The sequence below is a fragment of the Sardina pilchardus genome, chromosome 10 (genome assembly GCF_963854185.1).
Source record: "Sardina pilchardus chromosome 10, fSarPil1.1, whole genome shotgun sequence".
In the NCBI taxonomy this organism is placed as follows: domain Eukaryota; kingdom Metazoa; phylum Chordata; class Actinopteri; order Clupeiformes; family Clupeidae; genus Sardina; species Sardina pilchardus.
Window position 1 is genome coordinate 19,547,322 of NC_085003.1, and position 21,225 is coordinate 19,568,546.

The 21,225-nt window shown below is 46.1% G+C and overlaps 1 protein-coding gene across 1 annotated transcript in view; it reads right to left on the reverse strand.

Annotated features, from left to right (window-relative positions):
* Positions 1–21,225, reverse strand: part of LOC134094076 (anoctamin-1-like) — a 32,041-nt gene that overhangs the window by 5,033 nt on the left and 5,783 nt on the right. Inside the window, exons 3-21 of the mRNA XM_062547460.1 lie at positions 18,623–18,985; positions 15,399–15,497; positions 15,129–15,280; positions 14,399–14,453; positions 14,247–14,298; positions 13,754–13,809; positions 13,058–13,099; positions 9,030–9,094; positions 8,803–8,937; positions 7,520–7,680; positions 4,932–5,014; positions 4,635–4,646; positions 3,713–3,784; positions 2,475–2,549; positions 2,111–2,312; positions 1,892–2,003; positions 1,739–1,796; positions 1,502–1,602; positions 927–1,069 (exon numbers count right to left, since the gene is read on the reverse strand). Of these exons, the coding sequence (XP_062403444.1) occupies positions 927–1,069; positions 1,502–1,602; positions 1,739–1,796; positions 1,892–2,003; positions 2,111–2,312; positions 2,475–2,549; positions 3,713–3,784; positions 4,635–4,646; positions 4,932–5,014; positions 7,520–7,680; positions 8,803–8,937; positions 9,030–9,094; positions 13,058–13,099; positions 13,754–13,809; positions 14,247–14,298; positions 14,399–14,453; positions 15,129–15,280; positions 15,399–15,497; positions 18,623–18,985 (2,038 nt within the window). The remainder of the gene's footprint in view (positions 1–926; positions 1,070–1,501; positions 1,603–1,738; positions 1,797–1,891; positions 2,004–2,110; positions 2,313–2,474; positions 2,550–3,712; positions 3,785–4,634; positions 4,647–4,931; positions 5,015–7,519; positions 7,681–8,802; positions 8,938–9,029; positions 9,095–13,057; positions 13,100–13,753; positions 13,810–14,246; positions 14,299–14,398; positions 14,454–15,128; positions 15,281–15,398; positions 15,498–18,622; positions 18,986–21,225) is intronic.

The following is a 21,225-nucleotide window of genomic DNA, read 5'->3' on the forward strand; positions in this document are numbered from 1 at the left end:
GAGTCCGCAAGGGGCCTCACAGCGGCGTGGCCAACAGAAACAGCCAGCGATTAACTTGAAAGGGGACCTCCATTGCATGAGTTTCCAACACTTTTCTGTCAGTGTGACGTCCAAGATAAACATTCCCTCGGTTGTGGAAGCAAATGAACGTGTCTCTCCACCTGTTCATGAGCACCACAGAGTCCCTGCAGGTTACGCAGGAAACCTCTCTTCAGCGGCGAGAGTGACATCTCTGTTCTCCACACACAGGGAGATAACATGGAGCGCGGAGCCGAGCGACGGATAATCCGACAGGCTAAAGCCAAACAGACATGGATGTCACTGCGCTCGCTGCCACTGAGCTATTTCAGACAGGAGGAGACTGGAGTTGCCACCACGGACATATTTGACTTTAACAAAATACCACTTTAACGACACGCTCAGTTGACGTCCTACACACGAGGCCCACACTAAATAAAATAGCCGCATGGTATTACAACAGCCTTATAGCCTTCAGCCAAAGCAGACGGACAGGAGCTTAAATACATTGTTATATCAAATGCCAGTGAGGTTCCTCTGCTACGCTGACGGCCCAAATTAGAACAGGGGTTAAACATGAGTAGACCACAGGGTCTCCACGGGGTCTCAACGGGCTGCAAGTGACCACATCCACATCCAGTAATATCATCCATGTGTGAGGAGCATTATTTCTCTACACTACAGTAGGTATATCCCCAACATCCAAACATTACACACTGGCCTAAATGGATGATGAAAAAATCACATTTATTCTCTCATATTTTCATTTTGATTATGCAGAAACTAGGAGGCAATGTAAGCCAGCGTTGTAAATATATAAATAAGTATATGTTTTAAAAATGATTAGTGCGATGGCTCCCCGGGGTAACAGCAGAGCTCGGCCCCCGGCAGGCAGCGTTATGACTCACTCATCTCCATGTACTCTGGCGTGAGGCCGGCGAACGGGTCCAGGAAGTGGTCAGTCTCGTAGCGCTGGAGCTTCTTCTCCCGCTCCTCCTCCTGAAACGAGCCGCGCTTGGACTTGATGTACCTTATCAGCTTCTTCAGCTTGCTGCAGCGGGACGAGGAAAAGCACAATCACCCAGAGAACATCTGCTCACACGCAGAGTCGCCACGCTGGCACATGACGGGTGTATTTCTGTCTCATCTTGTCAGTCTAACTGAGGATGTGTTCATGTCCTTGATGGATGGGTACACACTGATGGGCGAGAAGCTGAAACGCCCCGATGCATTTTGATGCTTAAATGCTGTTTTACAGAGAATTGTGAGTGAGTTTGGGCCGAGTGCATTCTGCTTTTTCACAAAATGAAAAGCATGTGTCATTCAACAACATTCTGTGTCTGCATGCAAAATTGTCTGTTACACAGAGCACCCCATATGGATGTGTGTGTGTGTGTGTGTGTGTGTGTGTGTGTGTGTGTGTGTGTGTGTGTGTGTGTGTGTGTGTGTGTGTGTGTGTGTGTGTGTGCATGTTTGTACTTACGGGACACCAATTTCAAACAGGTTGTTCTGAATAAGCTGTTTTCCAAGCATGGTAATACTGAGTTGAATGCACAGCTCCATCAAACATCCTCCATGGTCACACTGTGAAAATCAGAGTTTTTTAAAAAACAGTTTCCACAATTTTCTCCCGGGGATCAATGAAGCACTCTATTTAGCTCATCAAGACATCTGCGACTTCTCCAGAAGCAAAACAGAAGTTAAAAGGGTGCAGTTTTACCTCTTCCATTCGGTATGACTCAAAAACGTACACGTAACTGCCTGGGCGGCCAACCAGTCTAAGAGGACAGAGAGAGTAATTAATTTGGGAAACAGGCACAAGAGCAACAAGCACACAAGGATGAGCACAGGAGCTGGAACAGAGAGTACCCACCTGCCTCTGAAGAAGGCGATATATATGATGGGCGTGAAAGCATTCACAAACTTGAGGATGAAGGTCTTGAAGATCAGTCTCTCCTCAAAGCTCTTGTCTGTTTTAGGCACCTCTGAGGAGAAATCAAACCTTCACGCAAATGTCACACTTGCTTTACGTCACCTTGTTGCACAGATGTGTGGAGAAAATGGCTAAGGCTGAGGACCGCGGAGGACTGACCGAGCACAGTGAGCCATCGAGCCACGGCCCCGTACACCTCATCCAGGATGAGGATGACCACCAGGTTAATGATGGCGGCGGTGGCCTTGACCGTCAGCCGGACGTTGGAGCGCGTGGTGGGGTTGGAGCTCATGTGCAGTGCGGCTTTGGTGGATATCCTGTACAGGATGACTCCAAACACAATAGCAAATGTCACCCCAATCTGAAAGGAAGAACGAGAAGGATGTAACCACAGGGGACAAGAAGAGAGGGTGAGAAAGTCCAGTACCAACCAGAACCAAAACCATAAATGTCAGTACAGTAAACTGTTATTGGAAACTAGAATGGAGAGAATGACTCAATGGCTGAGAACAGTTTCACTTACCATTAAAAGCATCATGACGACAATGGTCATGTAAGCTGGGAGTCTGTCTCTACACGTCAGCTTCTCTTTCTCAGTCTACAAGAGGAGAAAGACTGTTAGTCTAACGCTGAGGACATCTGAACAGCGATCGGCAAACACTCGAGGGTGACGTGAGAGAGCAAATGCACTGATGCTGACACAACCATTACAAGGACGTTTCAACAAACGGAATACGGTACAACTCAATTCAGGGATGAGGTTGGACATTCAGCCAAATTATGGGATACATTGCGATGCATTCATGAGGGCTCCCTGACCAAATGTAAAAGACGGGTCAGCATCTTCAAAATGGCAGTTGAGATCGGCCTTCATGCTAGTGGACGAGCCTCACAATTCCACAGTCAAAAACATGCACCATGACACTCTCAAGCACCTATGGCAAAACAAAAGGGATTCTCTGGACATCCAAAGCACTGCTAAACAGGAGGAGGTGAATAGTGCATTGTCCTTCTGAAGAGAACACTAGAAAGTGATGGGTGTGGAAAGAGTAGTGTGTGTATAAAAAATGAAAAAAAAAAAAACAAGAAAGTTTTCAATTGAGCACACAACATGGAGAGACCTCAGGTCAACTGAGGTTCTACCCACTTGGAAATAATCCATTTGCGTACACTGAGACCAGTAATGGCATTTGACTGTTCAAAGGACTCTGAGAGCTTTTAGGTTGGAGAGTATTCACATTCTAATGACCGTAGCTCATGTCCATTTGAGACCAAAGTGCCATTTCATTTGAATGGACAGCGTTTTGTTAAAAAAAAAGCATTGCTTGGCTGTAGCAACACGAGTGCCTTAGAGCTCTGTGGTCCATTAAGGTGACTGGAACGGCTGATTGAGTGCTGCGGGGAAAGAGATGGGCGAGGGGGACAGGGGGGACAATACCAGTTTAAGGCCAGCCATTGCAGTTTGAACAGTTTGCTTCCATTTGTTTCTGGGTTCCTCTCTTATCTCTGATGGCTTCTGACAGTCAGGTTGGACACACACACAAACATAACCAGCCCCCCAAAAATTACAGCAACAGTACAAACAGAACAACAGTACAATAGTGCAACAACACTTTTAAACGTGGGAACACACACACAAATACATACAGGCTTTGATACAACGAGCTCAGGGTTTGACATAAGCTAGCAGAAATAACTTTAAAAAGATATACGAATAAGTTTAAGTTTAAGTTAAGAAGCGTGCCAGTGGAGGACACATACCTTTTGTGATTTGAGCTCCCTCCTCTTTGACTTCTGCATGACTCGGAACTCGTACTCCGCTCGTGGGTGGTCCTGCGGAGATGAGAGAGTCACTGGTGATAAAGCTGGACAAAGACACTCGTTAAAGGGGCTCCCTCACATCCAACTGCTGTTTTTGGCACACAAACAGTCTTTCCCATGGATGTGTTTCTGTTTACTGGCTAGCAACTTTTGAAGTCGCGGCTAATCATAGTTCAAACACCAAGGTGAAGTGGTAATCATTCATTTGAGTTTATTACAAATACTATGGTGAATGGCTTTGGATTTTAATGAGCCTACATGAAATATGAATGAAGCCATTTTCAGAAATAAAACAAATGAAATTCAATTGATAAACAAAACATTTGGACAATTATATGTCTTTACAAGTGCTGTGCCCAAAAACAATAATGGCCTTGTCTTAAAAGGCTGTACCTTTGAAGAAAAAACACTGTGCTTCACAGTGACAATCACCTCGGCACACAGCACCTTTTGAATCCTGTGCAAACGAGTGCATTCACTTCACTGTGAACTAGCCAGGTGTCTGTGCGTGAGGTTAGGTTTGTGTGCCATTTGTCAAACAGATATGTGCTTTAGCATTTGATGCGTTAAATAGCCCGGTGGAGAGACAGGAGGCTGGCGGATACGAAAGAGCACATAAATATAGAGAGTGCACAAGGCGTTGTGAGTGTGTCTCAGCTGAGAGCTGGGGCCAGAGAGGTGCATTAGAGGAAGGGGTGAGACGGGCCATTACGGGTGGGCAGTGCAGTGGGAACATCTTAAGAGCGGCGCATCATGTTCTGTGCTATCGGGGAAAAACAGGACAGGGAAGCGGCGCACAATATCACAAGAACATGGAGTAGAGAGGAGAAGAGAGTATTTCATTAAACAAAATGTTCCAAACCTTTAGCGCTTCCTACAAAGCCAAAGAAGATGGGAAAATATGAGTTCAACGAGACATCTAAATGATCAACCCCCAAATGACTACAATTTTTTTTATTGGAAGTCTGCAACTGTTACTCTGCCAGGGTCTAAAATGACATTACACAATTAATGTGACCTTTGTACAACATCTCCTAAAAGCCCAACTTTCCCCTTAAATATCTCCTAAAAGACTATGTTCAAGACAGACCACATGGACTGCAGTGACCAAACACAACACACACAGGACTGGACGGACTAGAGTCCAGTTTCAGCTTACCTCTTCATCCTCGTAGCCTGTCAGATCCCACTCGTAGTTGAGGCGCATCTGCCTTCTCTTCCAGTGCTCCATAAACATGGCGGCTGCACAGATGGCATGACACACACTTTACTTTCACACACACACCACCTCAGGGCACACACACTTTACTTTCACACACATGGCCTCAGGGCAGACGGCATGACACACACTTCACTTTCAGACACGCGACCTCAGGGCAGTGAGAGAGCAGAACACATATGCAAGTCCAACAGCAAACGTAAGCCGTCATTAATGTCATTATGTCATGCTGACAAATCTCCTATTGGTGCAATTCCACATGATATAAAGTTATCACAGCACGCTATGACAACTGCCAAATGAAACAGTGCAAAGTATTGGCCAGTATCACATCATATCATGAGCACAACAAGCAAGGAGTTGATACAACGCGCTATTGGTTAACACATGACCCAGTAAGAACATTCGGTTATTAAGTGATGATGCGATGAGGCTATCAGAGCCGCTCGTTTTTCTCCATAGACAGCAAACTAAACTGTTTTTATTCCACAATTCAGTGTAGCAGAGTAGCCTTTAAGAAATGTGGCATCTCACTACTCACTTGTTGCCTCAATCTAATACAATTCTTTTTTTCGCGGAGGCCTGGATGTTAACCTTGATGGTATAATTTGACTGCACCAACTACAATAGGCTAATTACTCTGTCTGTTTAAAGTTAAGCAATTTTGTTTTACTTTTTACTAAAACAAAGGTGACGTTGACAAGGTTTACAAATCGCAAAAATCGACTGGTTGTGTTTTTTTTTTTTTTTTTGACGAAATAGCTGTTGGACCTGTGACATCGGACTTAACAGCCGGATAGAGGTAGGCTAAATGTGATATGACCCAATATGAACAGAAAGGTAAATGTGTGATATCCATACATGTTTACACCATTCAGATATCATGAAGACTTTATGTTACTGCATGTGTAGTAAACATTTAACCCTGAAAGCCCTGAACTCTAGAGATTCCTACAGGTATAGAGGAAGAATCTGAACTTGTTTTTGCTTGCTTGTACTTGATTAATATGGTTATCTATTTCATGCAAGGAGAGGAAAATGAACGATCCTGGAGACAGTTTCAATTCCACAGGAAGATTACATACGGGGAAAAGGTGCTAAAATTAGAATTAAAAGGAGACTCAATTATTCACGTTAATTATAATCTTGATCAATGGTCAACTGAGAAAGGAACGCGACTAAATTAGCTTCACGTTTCACACAAAAGTGACAGAGATGGTAATGAGACGAAAGAACCTGCAATGCACAACCAAGTACTAGGAGACGCATCCAGTAGTTAGTCTTCTAGACGTCTCGGTGCCAAACTCTACAGAAATGAATGTAAAGCAGTTTCTAATCTCTGACTGGCGTGTCCATAAACAGTGTCTGGTTGGAAGGAACCTCAGTCATTGTAAGTTACATAACTTGGGAGTTGGAGCTGTTGGAGCTGTGTCATATTTGTTTCGGTCACTGCTTGAGTCAGAAAACACACTCATTCACACACACACACACACACACACACACACACACACACACACACACACACACACACTCATACACTCTGGCCATGATAAAGCACATCTAAATCTTATTGCTGAACTTATGCCCTGGACCAGTGCTTAAGTCAATTGCTTCCTGCCTTCAGTCTCGGCTCTATGAGACTGAGCAGAGCCCAGGCACGCCGGCCCAAGAAGCTGCTTTTTTTCCCTCCTGAGGGGAAGGAGCAAGTCCCTCGTCTCCAGCGGGAGAGACTAGCCAGGACCTCGGCAGCGCAGCCAGGAAGATGTGTCAGACACGAGGCAGGAAAGGTTCGAACAAGGACCACGCTAAACCACAAGCACGTTCCTGCTACATGTGGCCAAAAAGGCAAACAGAAGGTTGGAGAACACAAACTCACAGACCTCACTGTCAACTATTTCTATGTAGCGAGTATGGCAACACAGCTCTTATGTCAGATTAGAGCAGAACTATGTTAGCAGAACTGAATCCACACAGATATTGCACGCAGAATTTCACCAAGACTGGTAAGATTGGAGCTAAAGTACAAACAATAAAATGCTGTCGAGACCAGGAGTCTAACATATCTGTTAACAGGTTGTTTGAATGTGAGGTTGTGTCTATAGGGTGAGTAAGAGTACGACTGTGTAGTGTATGTGTGTGTGTGTGTGTGTGTGTGTGTGTGTGTGTGTGTGTGTGCATGTGTGTGTGTGTGTGTGTGTGTGTGTGTGAGGAGAGCTCACCCCACAGGGCCATGAAGATGGAGAAGAAGACGGTGGCGGGGTTGTCGAACAGGTGGCTGGCCCGTGCGGTGCTGCAGGCTGTGTGTGTGTAGTGTGTGTGTGTGCGTGTGTGTGTGTGTGTGTGTGTGTGTGTGTGTGTGTGGAGAGCTCACCCCACAGGGCCATGAAGATGGAGAAGAAGACGGTGGCGGGGTTGTCGAACAGGTGGCTGGCCCGCGCCGTGCTGCAGGCTGTGTGTGTGTAGTGTGTGTGTAGTGTGTGTGTGTGTGTGTGTGTGTGTGTGTGTGTGTGTGTGTGAGGAGAGCTCACCCCACAGGGCCATGAAGATGGAGAAGAAGACGGTGGCGGGGTTGTCGAACAGGTGGCTGGCCCGCGCCGTGCTGCAGGCCGTGCTCAGGTTCCAGTAGCTGCACACGCGGTCACACATGGGGCACATGATGATGTTCTCCCTGTCATCACAGATCTCCATGCTGCCAATACACAAACACACACACACTTAGCACTTGCTGTAACCCTACCGTCACTCAACCAGCCACCAACCCCCTGGTGGAGACACATGCTCAGCGGTTCAGAAGGACTTAGCTTCCATAATAGCCTACAATAACTTCATGAGATGAGATGTTGCCAGTAGGTCAGTTCAGCATGTGTTCAGTGGACAGATATAGCATGGAATGGTAAACGTAATGGTCTCCCACCGGGGTGCCGGTGGTGAGGTTCCTACCTTCACTGTAGAAAAACGTTACATAAACGTAGCGTGCTGTTGTAAAGGGCAGAGGGGTGACTGAGGAGATAAAAGATGAAGGCTTGCGAACGCCATGGCCATGACTGACTCTCATCTTATCCACTGTTTATAACACTGTTTACACTTTAAGTTTTGATCAACAAACGGATTGATCCACTGACTAGTTCACGCATTCTGTCTGCAGCACAACAAGCGCTAACTCACAGCAGTCAGACCGCTGGGCTTACCGGCGAGGTGCTTACAGTCTGACAGTGTTCCAAATGGCCCCAAACTATCCATGTCATAATATCCTGCCATCAACGAGAGCCAGAGAGGAACCGTCTACTGTGGGCCAGATGTTCTGTTTCGCACATCACCTTGTCTCTCATCCCTCTTCGGTGTCAGCCGGCTTCCTTCTCACACGGCTGAAGACCAGTCCAGCTCGAGCGCCGCAGCAGACTGCACTGCCCTCAGCCCCATTAATACTTTAATAGGCTGACTTATTGATGCACTAAGGAAGTGCGGATGACTGGAGATCACTCGTGGGCCAGATGGCGCGAGAGGTAGAGGTGTGATAATCACAATGTCATGGAATGGCATGCCGTAAAAATGGGCCTTTTGTGGATCCGTACTGTATGTCTAAAGGGATAACCTTTTTTTAGGACTACAGCTTGGGCAACATTTTGCTGGTTTCTAAGGCCCATCCATTGTTAAACATTCTATTCTCAGGAGGGGAGATAGTGTATCAAAGGAATGTCATGCAGATGTCATAATATTTGAAGTTGTGTTACAACTAAGAATAATCGCGGGGCCACAGCCATTTGAGGCACGCCGCCCTTTACAGTTTGGGCTCTTCACAAATCAGCCTGACCTGGGAATGTCGTCGTCCACCGTCACACATCCGTACAGAAACACAATGACCCCGACGAGCGAGGCCGGGATGAGCATCTGGGTGTAGACTCCCAGCCACGCGAAATACAGGCCAATCTTCTCGCCAAAGTACTTCCTGCGGAGTGTACCAAATGAAGACTGGTCAGAACTTTTTTGTCAGGGTCTTGCCTCGATATCTAAAGTTGCCTTTGACCTGCTGGGGCTCACCTGACCAGGCCAATGGGCTGGTATTTGTAGAAGACACTGTAGCTCGCCCACTCTTCGTACAGAAGCTGAGGGAAAACAAGCACAAACCAAAATAGATGTTGGTGACGGGGTGCCCCCGAGGGTAAATGCCATCTCATTGTAGCCACTGGAGAAAGCTGATCACTGCTAGTTTGACCTTTGTGGTGAGAAAAGTCATAGTTTTTTGGGGATGGAGGGGGAATGGGATGTGGATGGGGGTGGGGGTGGTGGCGTGGGGGCTGTGGGGGGTTGTGGGCCTGTGTCATCTGTGGCTCGCGGAGAACACCGTGTACAGTATGGAGGGGAGGGGAGCGGAGGGGAGCGGAGGGGAGGGGGAGGGGAGGGGGTGGTGTAGTGTTGGGGCAGTGGAGAGAGACAGCTGTGTTTTGCGTTCTGGATCTAGCTGTAAGCACGTGTCTATGCCGATGTCCTCCCACGCTGTCGGCCATGGATTTATTCTATCAGACGTGCTCCTGTGTGGTGACATTACAATTCATCAATAGCTACCAGGCTAGTTTATTTTTTGCACCGTAAGATCTGAAGGCCAAGACACTCTATGCCAGTGTCTTGGAGAATCGAGGAACACAGACACATGCACAGTAGTATATTTAAGTTTCGGATTGTTGCCATGTTCAAGCTATAAATAAGAATGGTGAGAAACATGGGAGGTATGATGCTAACACAATTTTAATTTGATTTCAAATTAACACATCCCTGCGTATAGCAACTGCAGCATTAAATATAGCTGTTCACAGAGGGGATACACAAAACACTGTTCCTTACAAACAGAGCCAGTACGGATCAACAGGATGCGGCTACAATCACACGGTCAAGTACGCACAAGTACAGTATCTAAGCCAATGGTCATGTTGCACGCAAGCAGACACCAATTTTAGACATGGCGTTGCAGCATTCCTCTACCAGTCTACTGGAGTCCAAGACCATTTCAAATGATTACACGTAAACTATGAAACAATACTGCCATAAAATAAATCTCTACTTATTGAGACATACTGTATTTCTTCTGCATATATATATATATATATATATATATACTGTATATACAGTGATTAAATTGGGCCGGGGCTCTCCGGGGCTGAGCCCCGGCACATAAGCTCATGCGGTATTAGACTATGACACATGATCACAACTCATAAGCAACGAACCTTTTTCACGCTTTTCAGTTCTGATTAAACAATCTATTTTTAACAATTGACAAAAACCGTATAGTTTTCCTGATCGCAAGACGACCTCTCAAAGCTCAGTAGCGCATTCGCGATCAGAGATTCTAGAACACTAACACTTCTCTTCTACTACGTTCGCGACTGATTTGATACTTGCTCCTCAGCGAGTAGTTGAGGCTAGTGGTGCGGCACGTTTATCTGTGCTGCCCACCGCGTTCTACACAACTGTGCCTGGAAAGAGCTTGCTAACTAAAGTCATAGTGCTCACTAAAATCATAAAGGAACACTGCAAAACACTCATCTCTTATATGATCCCAGAACGATTTTCTTCGACTTGTTAGTGTTTAGAACATGTATTTTATCTAATGACACAGAAAGCATAAATAATTGCATCCAAATATCCTTGTCATGCACTATGTAACTTTGTTTCACTCGCGTAAAACCGTGAGAATGAAGGCTAATCACCCTCACGTATTTCTTAAAGCGACAGGCACTCAATTGCACACACCACTAATGTGCAATCAATTAGAGACCTACACACCCCATTAAAGACATAACTAAGTGTAATAGTCTTGAAATCAGTACACAAATGACAAAACATTTTTAGCTACTAGTAATTATGTGTGTCTGTTTGTGGAGGGATCAATATTTACACCAACATATTGAACATTTCTCCACATGATTTTTCACCATAACATTGTGACAAGATTTTAAATATTATGGCTCAACCTACCTCTGTAAAGTCAGCTAACAACCCATTAAAATGCACTAGAATGTAGCAAATAACATGTATGATAGTAAAAAAATTCTGGGGGAGGACCCCCAGACCCCCACAGAATTTTCTTCAAAACAATACACAACAATAAACAATAACAATACGGTATGGGGGGCAATATGGTATGGTTATCAAATTAGAGGGTATTTTACAAATGTATATTTGGGCAGGCCGGAGGCGGGTACGGGGCAGAGCCCCCCCACATAACCAATCCCAATTTAACCCCTGTGTATATATATATATATATATACTGTATATAAAATAGATCTGTCTTTAAAATGTATGAATTAACTAACTGTCACTAATATGGACATCTGGGAACTCTAGGTCAGGTGTTGAGCGCGGTACATAACTGGACAATGCAGAGGACATGTTATGAGTGGACAGTAGCCTTGGCAGAGCTGGGGCTGCCCCAGGGAGGCTTGGCCCGCGCTCAGATGCTAGTAAACAGATCTGTGAGCACCAACACCAGGGCGACGGCTCAGGTCACCGCCAACACAGATGCATGCCCCGCATGACTGGCCCCCCGCTGCTCTCCGCCGCGCGCTGACCAGACCACCCTCGCGCCGCTAACCTGACAGTATGCCCTCCACTCCTCCAGCGTTAGCCTAGCGCACACACACACACACACACACACACACACACACACACATAAGACAGGAATGTGCAGACAGCGCGCTGCATTGGGTTATTTTGGAGAGCAACAGATAGCTGTGTGAGAGTGCAAGATGCTGAGCATTCTTTCTGAAAGGTGAAGAATATTACTGAAGTCACTACAGTATAACCCAGTGGCTTATGCCCCCTCCAGTACTCCTGCACTGATGCCCTGGGCTTTGCACTCAGGCCCACCTTGGGCTCCAGAATGGGACTCTCTCCATGGCCTCTCCCTGGCTGTGTGTTCAGCTATGTCCTCCACCCTCCACGAGGAGCTCATGATGAGTGAGACCAGATCATTACTGGAGGACTGACATGTCTGGCACATGCTCTGGAGCCTGCTGCGCCACCAAGACATGCGTCAGGGAGCACACCTGCAGCTTATATCTGCTGCCCATCACAGCGCGAGGGGAACCGAGTCTGAGATTTCACCGTGCCAGTCAAGGTGCTCGCGCAGGATACTGTGTCAAAATAACACTGGCACTGACCAACGCTGATGACCACTTGACGAACGCGACGTGCTAGTATCTCCCTTTGCTTCTGCCCTGACCTTTAAGAGGGACCGAGCTAGGTGAACACGTAGCTCTTACCTGTCCCTGTGATTCAAATGAAGTGTCACCAGAAGAGCTAGACACTGAAATAACCTCATTAAGATGAAAGGGGACATGAGTTATGACATGATTACTGGTAAGTTCCGCAGTCCAGAACACCTGTGGAGAGACCTCTAGGGCATGAGACTGTGCCTGGGAAAAGATACAGAGACTCTTACTGCTGCAGTGACCACCACTGACCTACTGTAGGCTGAGTACTCCATCAGCGACGATAGTCTGCATGGTACTTTTCCTGAATGTCAAAGCAATATTATCATGGTTTGTTTTACCATTTTAGATCCACAAATCCATTTTGATGATACAAGCAGAGAATGCGCTTTAGCATGTTGTCAAAGTAGTCATTGGCATTTGTCATGACTAAATTCCCCATGGTAACAATGAGTGATCTGGGCTAGAACAACACACACACACACACACACACACACACACACACACACACACACACACACACACACACACACACACACACACACACACACACACACACACACACACACACACACACACACACACACACACACACACACACACACACACAGTGTTCCGTGAAGCCCAGCAAAGCAGTGCCAGTGGCTGTGTGCTCTAGTTTCAGCGTCAGCTAACCCAGGAGACGAGCACTCAACCCCCACAGCAGCAGCCTTGTGATCAGGTCCAGAGATCTGGTTTGATGGAGAGTTGCTGACTGTAGCCACTACCAAAGGCCTGCCATCCATAAAGATGCTCTCCCACTCCCCTCACACACTTACCTTCCTATCATTGGGCTCCACATTCCCCACACACACTTACCTTCCTATCATTGGGCTCCACATTCTCTCCATCTATATCTCCCTGGAATGAACAGCAGAGATCCCGTATTAGCTGACATACCTTTTTGAGTGTGAATTTCAATAAGCTACAGTATAGTGCACAGTGCTAATTCTAGTGCACAGTGCTAATTCATTACTGTCAATACAAATGGGTTCTTCAGACAGGCACTTAGTTCTGTAATCACTCCCTTCTCTCTACTGAACTAGAGATTAATGCACACAGGTGCAGCCTTAGACACAATAGAACACACACTGCACTCTTAAAATGAGTGTGTTGAAGATAGCACAACTTGTGTTGTTTTTAACACATCTCTATGTCCAGTTAGGAAAACACACTTTGCGTTGTTTCAAACACATTGCTTTTGTAATTTGTTTTAAGAGTGTAAACAGTATGTGCTGAAAATAACACAACTTCTGTTGCTTTTGAGCACATCTCTATGACCATAGAGGGACAACACCATTTGTGTTGTTTCTAACACATTCATTTTAAGAGTGTATGCACTCAATTTCTTGTGGGGGATGGTGCAGTCGGACAGAAAACACACTAAAATCCCTGTGTGGAACCTAAAAACAGAGCAGCATAGTAGTGCTGGAGATGACATATTAACTGTGTTTGGGGGCACATCCTGGCATAGGTCCAGTGTGGGTCAGGCCACTGGCTGTCACGGATACTCACGTCATGTAAGGGATAGGCTGCCATGTAAACCCCACTCCCCAGCAGACTGGTTATCCCTGTGAGAGGAGAGAGAACATGAGGACATGAGTTAACCCCCTCTTAAATAGGTAAATGCCTTTGATTATATTTATTGCTCTTGGCACGTACTGCTTTTTCTACCTTGCCCTTTTTAGGGCATATTGAGTGGCACAGAGAATGTACTGTAGTGGGTGCTGGGGACAGCCCAGAGGTGCATTTTTCAGAGCAGAGCTTCGGGCAGAAAGCCTGAGTTTATGTTAATATTCCTGTGTTTAATATGCTCATTCCTTAGTGCTTTCATCCACTCATACACACACACACACACACACACACACACACACACACACACACACACACACACACAAACACACACACACACACACACACACTGGCATCTCTGCACAGACATACTCAAGGCAAAAATCAGACTTTGTCCATCTTGTTTCTTTTGGTGTAAAAGTAAAGATGAGCTCACCCATGCTATATTTGGCCTTAGTGCATTTGGTACGTTTCAAGACTTCAAATACCTGAGGAAGTAGAAACACAAATCCAGTTGCTTACTTCATACACACTCACGGACTGTCTTGTGAAAACTACCCAGATAGAAATACGATTAATCATACTTACTATTGAACTTCTAGTTTTACTGTCAAAAAAGGAGTCCTTGTCTGACAGGTCAAACCTATTGGAAGACAGGAGGATTTTTCATGAGACAGTTCTACACCAGAGGACACATTCATGTGGTTCAATACAACTGAACAACAGGTGTCTCTACAGGCTCATGACTGATCTAGCAAACTAGTTCGTAAAGGTAGGAGCAGGCTTCACTCAAGACTTATAACTTTTTTAGAGTGCTGACCAAAGTATAGACTATCATTGAAAACAAGAGATAGGCCGCACTATGCATAAGCAATCACCATTTATTCACACAGGCGCGTTTTGGCGCTCTGCCTTCCTCAGTGTGTGTTCACTGGTGGTGATTGCTTATGCATAGTGCGGCCTATCTCTTGTTTTCAATGATCTAGCAAACTAGTCATGTTGATTTGCCTGGCTACTACATTACAGTAATTTCCCGCATATAAGCCGCATTGTGTATAAGCCACAGGACCATGTTTTATGCAAGTTAAAAGAAACAAAACCATATTAACACCATATTAACTGCCCCCCCTGTATTAACCTCATAGCGGAAGACATTTTGCAAAATCAATGTATAAGCCGCGGCTAATAGTCTGGAAATTATGGTATTCCAAACCCTCAACACCTTTAGCAATATCTCCTGCTATGAGCATCCATATGACCCTCCCAGATGTCTGTGCTGTTGTGTGACGTGCTGATGGGGGTGTGTGGGGGGACTCACAGGTGCTGCTTTTCTCTGGAGAAGGGATACGAGAGGTGCTTGACTTTCTGGGCCCTGTTCTCCTCCACGTTGGGGTGGAGTGGGTCTGTGACTTTGTGGATGAACGTGTTGATCTTCTCCACCACACTACTGCTCTGCTTCACCTCATAAACCTGCACAGAGCAGACGGGCCGCGGCTATTAGTCTCCATCTGGGCTGCACAGAGAGAGAGGGAGGCATGCGTCCTCCCTGGGCTTAGGGGACTGACGGATTCATAGGAGACATGTTTACCTTTTTGGTGGGCATCTTCAGCTTCATGAATTCTGCCTCTCGGCAAAGCACGTTCCAGGGAGCGTGGATCTTCACAAAGCCCACGCCGTGAGTTTTTGTCTGCGGAATATCAGGCAACAGACACAAAGGATCATGCCAATTTACCACATAATTTACAGTCATGTCATAACTTCCACAGTTGATCACTCACCAGTTTACGTTAAATAAGCTGTGAAAGCTACTGGGCACAAACCTTGGCAGCTTGAACTTCAACAAGTTTTGATTTTTTAAAAGAATTGTATCAACATTCCTCTCTCATTTTCTAGACGGCTCTCATTAAAACATAAACTCAGGGCTGATCCAGTGTGCTCCATCCTGAACACACACTCAGCAGGAGGGGCCAGCAGGACTGCTGTGCTGACAGGAATGGGTTAACTGCACAGATGCCAGTGCAGGGCTAAACATTACACACACACACACACACACACACTTGGATCCCCTGTGGTGAATGCTGCAGTAGGGCCGGATTTGTCGGAGGGGCTCAAGTGTGTTTCTCTGGCCTGTGTTTCTTTAAATCAAGTGTAAATGACCCTCCGCAAATGTCAAACAAGGTCACTGATTTACGCCTCATGCTCGTCCCTCCAGAGCTTGACCAACAGCACCTCAAACAAAGATGAAGCCCTCGCAGAATTATGAAGAGAATGTTTAAGTAGCCTACAATAACAAATACATGAGCCTTATCTCCAGTCATGAATAAAAGCCATGCATTTGGGGTGGGTGACAGTTCAGTAAACAGTGTGGGGCAACAATAACAAATCCCTCCTCTTGAGTACGCTCAATAAAAACTAAATCGGGCCACATTTCTTAGAAAAGAGAGAGAGAGAGAGAGAGAGAGAGAGAGGAAGAAGAGGGGGTGGAAGAAAGAATGTAAATCATAGAAATACATGAATCCAAGTAGAATACTTTTAGACCAGCAATAAACACTAACCAGCAACAACTGTATTTTCTTGACAGGCCAACTTTTTTCTTATAAAACTTTGAATTAGTATTTACTATTTATGAGTGTAAACCATGTGTTTACAACTGCTTTGTAAATATCTGTGGGTCCACAGGTCCTATGACATTACACTACATATAAGCAGGAAGCATTCAATTTACAGAGCGTCTCAATGACCCACACGCCACCGCGTCCAGTGCAATGTATCCCACAGACAACATCTGGAAATTGGCTCCAGATGTGAATTAGTCCCACTCAGAGGTGGAAAAGTCAAGCTTCAGAAAGTAACAAGTCCAACCATGCATTGGTTCTACCTACAAAACACAGGTGATCTCATCCATTAGCTGATCTACCTGGCTGAAGAACTGTGCTAATGAGACTCAGCTGGTTGAAGTGAGCAGTCGGCACGGTTACGTGCTTTCACTTTCTGAAGCTGGACCCACTGTACACAGATTAGTCTGTGTCAACAGCATCCTAATGATCTGTAATAGGCAGGGCGCCTGTTTTAATCAGCGGGCCTTTCATGGCGGGCCCAGAGGAAGGGGGCCGCTGATAGAGTACCTAAACACGGCTCCTTGGCTTCCGCTGAAAAGTCATCACAGCAGATTAGGCCGTGTTGCTCTCCCGGCAGAGAACACAAACACTCGGCCGGCGTGTGAGACGCGACGCCGCATGGGGTCCAGTGGCCACTGTGTAACGACTGGGAAAATGCCGGCTAATTAAGAGGTCAACCTCTCCAGCAAAATGTCAGGCAGTGGGTCAGATTTGAATATCCGAGAGAGAAAGAGAAGCCCTTTCTCTGAGACGTTCACAGCCCGTCAGTTAAGATGAAAGAATAGAGAGGGCCACTGGTATGAGAGCCACTGGTATTTGGAAACACCTAATATTTGATCAAATGTACAAACCATGTGAGCAAATATATGTGAGTTATTAAATCATGTTGATAACACCAAATCTACACACTGATAGACTGATAGGAATAAGCTATGCCTACTGATAGACACAATCTCTATGTAAAGATGCAATGCATGACAAAGTACTGTATGTATGTAAGGGATACCACACCAAGAGGTTTAGTGTAAAATAATATAGTTTGACAGAGGCTACAACTGGTTAATTTTTAATGTATGTATGTGGGGCTTGAATGATGCTGCATGTCTACCACATCGAATAGTTCATGTTGCTTGATCATCCTGCTTAGAAGCTGTGGTGTGGCGATGTGGTGGTGATCGTCAGAGTAGCAGTTTATGGCTTAAGTGAGACCCCAGCTGGCCCTGTCTCCGAGCCCTGACCCTGAGCACATGCTGGCAGGCCCACACCGACGCTGTGATCTGGGAGGGTAAGAGATCCCTCATGACAGCTGTCATCTTGCCATGTTCAGCAGTCGGGGCAACTGATAGGGCGCGTCACACACACACACACACACACACACACACACACACACACACACACACACACACACACGCACACACACACACACACACAACACCACTGGACGGGTTCCCACACCTCCGTCCTCATCAGAGCTGACCCCGTCCCTCGAGTCAAACGCGCACACAGTTGAAAAAAGGCTGCTGCTGGTCGTGCACAGCAGATTCATGGTGTCACATGCAGAGTCATCACACCGGCGCTTTGGGAAACACGAAGCCTAAAAAACACCCATTACCCATAGTACCAATGTGGCTGAACAGGAGCAGGCACCAGGTTCTGCTAGATGTCAGCTATCATTATGAATCACATACAACAACTAAAGAAAATCATTTCTGTGATCTCCAAATCCACCCGCTCGCTACATTTTACATTCACAGAGGACAAAGAGCACCGCCTCATGGCGAACAAAAAAGAAAACACCTGCCCCTTATGCGCTCTAACAACAGGTCAGCTTCAGCCTTTTGGTCACCTCCATTGGCAGTGCTGAGCAAAAGCTTTTGTGGGCCTTTTTTTTACAGCAGAGGCACTCAGGCTGAACTAGCCACGCTCAGCTAAAACACAAATGACCACTCTGATCCCCCAACTGCCCGGGTCAGACAAAAGCCATGACAGCGTGCTGCTGGAGCACAGGAATGCACTGCCTACCCTAAGGACAGATGACCCCCGTCACTTGGAGGTCAAAAATAGAGGGACGTATAGATGGAAAAAGGAATATTGTTGGTGGACAGAGAGAAAGAGAGAAAGTGAGAAAGAAAGAGAGGGAGATGAAGAAAAACGAGTGAGAAAGAGCCGAGCGAAGAGAGAGAAGAGAACTCACATCTTCGTCGTTTTCCAGCTCCAGTCCCATCTCCCTCAGGTTGTTCTCGAACTCCTCGCGGCGGAGCCGTTTGTCGTCCTCGTGGTAGTCCAGGCTGTGGTCGGCGGCGGCGCCCGCCTCAGGGTCTCCCTTGGCCGGCGGCGAGGGCGGTGGAGGAGGGTGCTGCGGTGGAAGATGTGTCCGGCCGCGGCGCAGGCTGCGCGTGAAGGCGTTGTCGGTGAGGCGAGAGGAGCGACGCGAGCGCGAGCTGCTGGGCTTCTTGATGTGGTACGTCAGGATGTAGTCCACGCGCCGCTGGCCGTCCTGGAAGTAGAGGCCGTGGCGGCATCGCGTGTTCTCCTCGGGGGTCAGGGAGTTCAGGAGCTGCCGCCCCAGCGGATGGATGGACATTAGAGAAGCCTGAGGTCAGTGTGTGTGTGTGTGTGTGTGTGTGTGTGTATGTGGGTGTGTATTTGCTGTGTATGTTTGTGTGAATGGGTGTGTGAATGAGCATGTTCCTAGCTGGATGTGTCCTTTTCAGTTATGCTCATTGGTTGTGGTGGCTACTGTGGTTTTACATTTATTTATTACAGTTATACACTTCACAGAACATAAAACAGTGTAGGCTATTATACATTTAGGATTAACACAAACACTGATTCTGTGAGCATTGCCATTTTCATGATATCAGTAAATGTTTCAAGATCAATTCAAAAGTCGGTCTAAACATTAACCAAATACACTGGCCCTTAATGAAAGTGGGAATCTGTTCTTGATCATTTTCTTTCATTCTGAATGATACTTGCTCAAGCTGCTCATCTTCAGCAGCCCAAGACTTACAGTACATGTTTAATCCTCCAACGCTTTGATGGCAGACATATGGATGAGAGAGCACTGTCAACAAATAATACGTTTACAGACAACGACCATATCTGGACTTAGAATAGCAAACTTTCTCTAGGAAGCATAGCCGTGTCACAGAAGAGACACCCAACTTCACCAGATAGGAATGCAATTCAGAGAATGTCTATGTGTTGCGACTGGCCCTGGCATGGGGATTTTTGATATTTATACAGCGCAGAAAGAACATAGCTGATACGGTTTGACTTCGGAAGAAGTCCGAGGGAAAAGCTGTGCTCCGGATAAGGCAGCGCTGGTCCTGCATGGCCAAGTGCAAGTTTCAGCCTAGGTCATTCAGACGGCATACTTTAGATTGTGTTGTGTTATCAGTATTGAAAATATTGTCAAACATGCGCACAGATGAGCTCAAGTATTTTGATAGCTCTGGGCTGACTGATTAGCTATTTTAATAGCCATATGTAATTGAAGGGATACACATATGCACATTAACATTACTTTGGCCTAATTTGACATGTGCTTTCCTTGTTTGATTTTCTTGACTGCTAGCATTAAAGACAGACTCCTCAAGCAGCGGCGGCAGCATGGATGACAGGAGAGACAGCATGGCATGGCTACATTTCAGTGGAGGCTCTGATTTCATCACTGACCGCTTTGGAGAAATAATAACAAGCTTAATCACAAGATGACTTGAGGTGGCGCCTGGGATGACCAATGAGCGAATGAAGTGCCCTCTCTCTTCAAGCCAGTGTTTTCCCTGTCAGGAGTGCGTTCAATCAAAACTGTGACTTGAGTCTCTCAAATATACACCAGATTGTGAGGCAAATACTGAACTGCTGTTAGAACAGTAAAAACCAGCATGTTGAACGTCTATTGAAAATCCAGCCTTAATGTTTTGCACAGCAAAAACAAACTGGCTCAAAGTTTATGAATTGTACATAAGCAAACCAAAAGTTTATCTCAAAGTAATACAACTATAATTCACATCCCAGTAATTTCAGATTAACACTAGACTGTAATAGTAATAGTAAAAAGAGCCTCCAACAGAAGTCCAACTGACTGATGCTTGAGGCTCATGCTTTGCATAGAGGTAAGTGGAGAGTTTGATCTGAAAACTGAGCTTAATCTTTGTGCTGCACACACATTAACACAAGTGACCCGGCAGTCCACTCACGTCAAATTTGCCGTGAAGAATCACATCCCTCAGGTAATGTCTGGGCTTTGGCTTTGCACTCAGGCTCCCAGAGCTGTCGGCCGCTGTTCCAGCCATCTTCCCATTACTACCGCAGAGCTATGTCTGACTGCTGCCCCGCAAGCACACTTTCGCTACTCGCTACTCTCTCTCTCTCTCTCTCTCTCTCCCTCTCTCTCTCTCTCTCAGTCCGTCTCACCCTCTCTGTTTGCAGGGCTGAGGCAAACCCCACCGTCTCAACCGCTAGACCTGCTTGTTACTTGAGAAGAGCCAGAGAAGCCAACAGCTAATATTAGATGAAACTATAAAGCCGTGCGTTGAATGCTTCAAGGTGCCCTATCTTCACGGGGGTCTTCTTCTCCTGCCTGTCTGCCTTCCATTTTGAAGAAGGACAACGACACAAATAAATAACAAGCTCCACAGTGAACATTGTAGGACTAAAATAATTTTCAGGTTAAAGTTGAGACGCACTGCAGCTACGGTGGCTCAAGAAAGAGGAACAGCTCCCAGCTCCATGACCACATGTCTGAGCACGGCTGAGAATACGTGATACCCTGATGGAGGTGATATGACA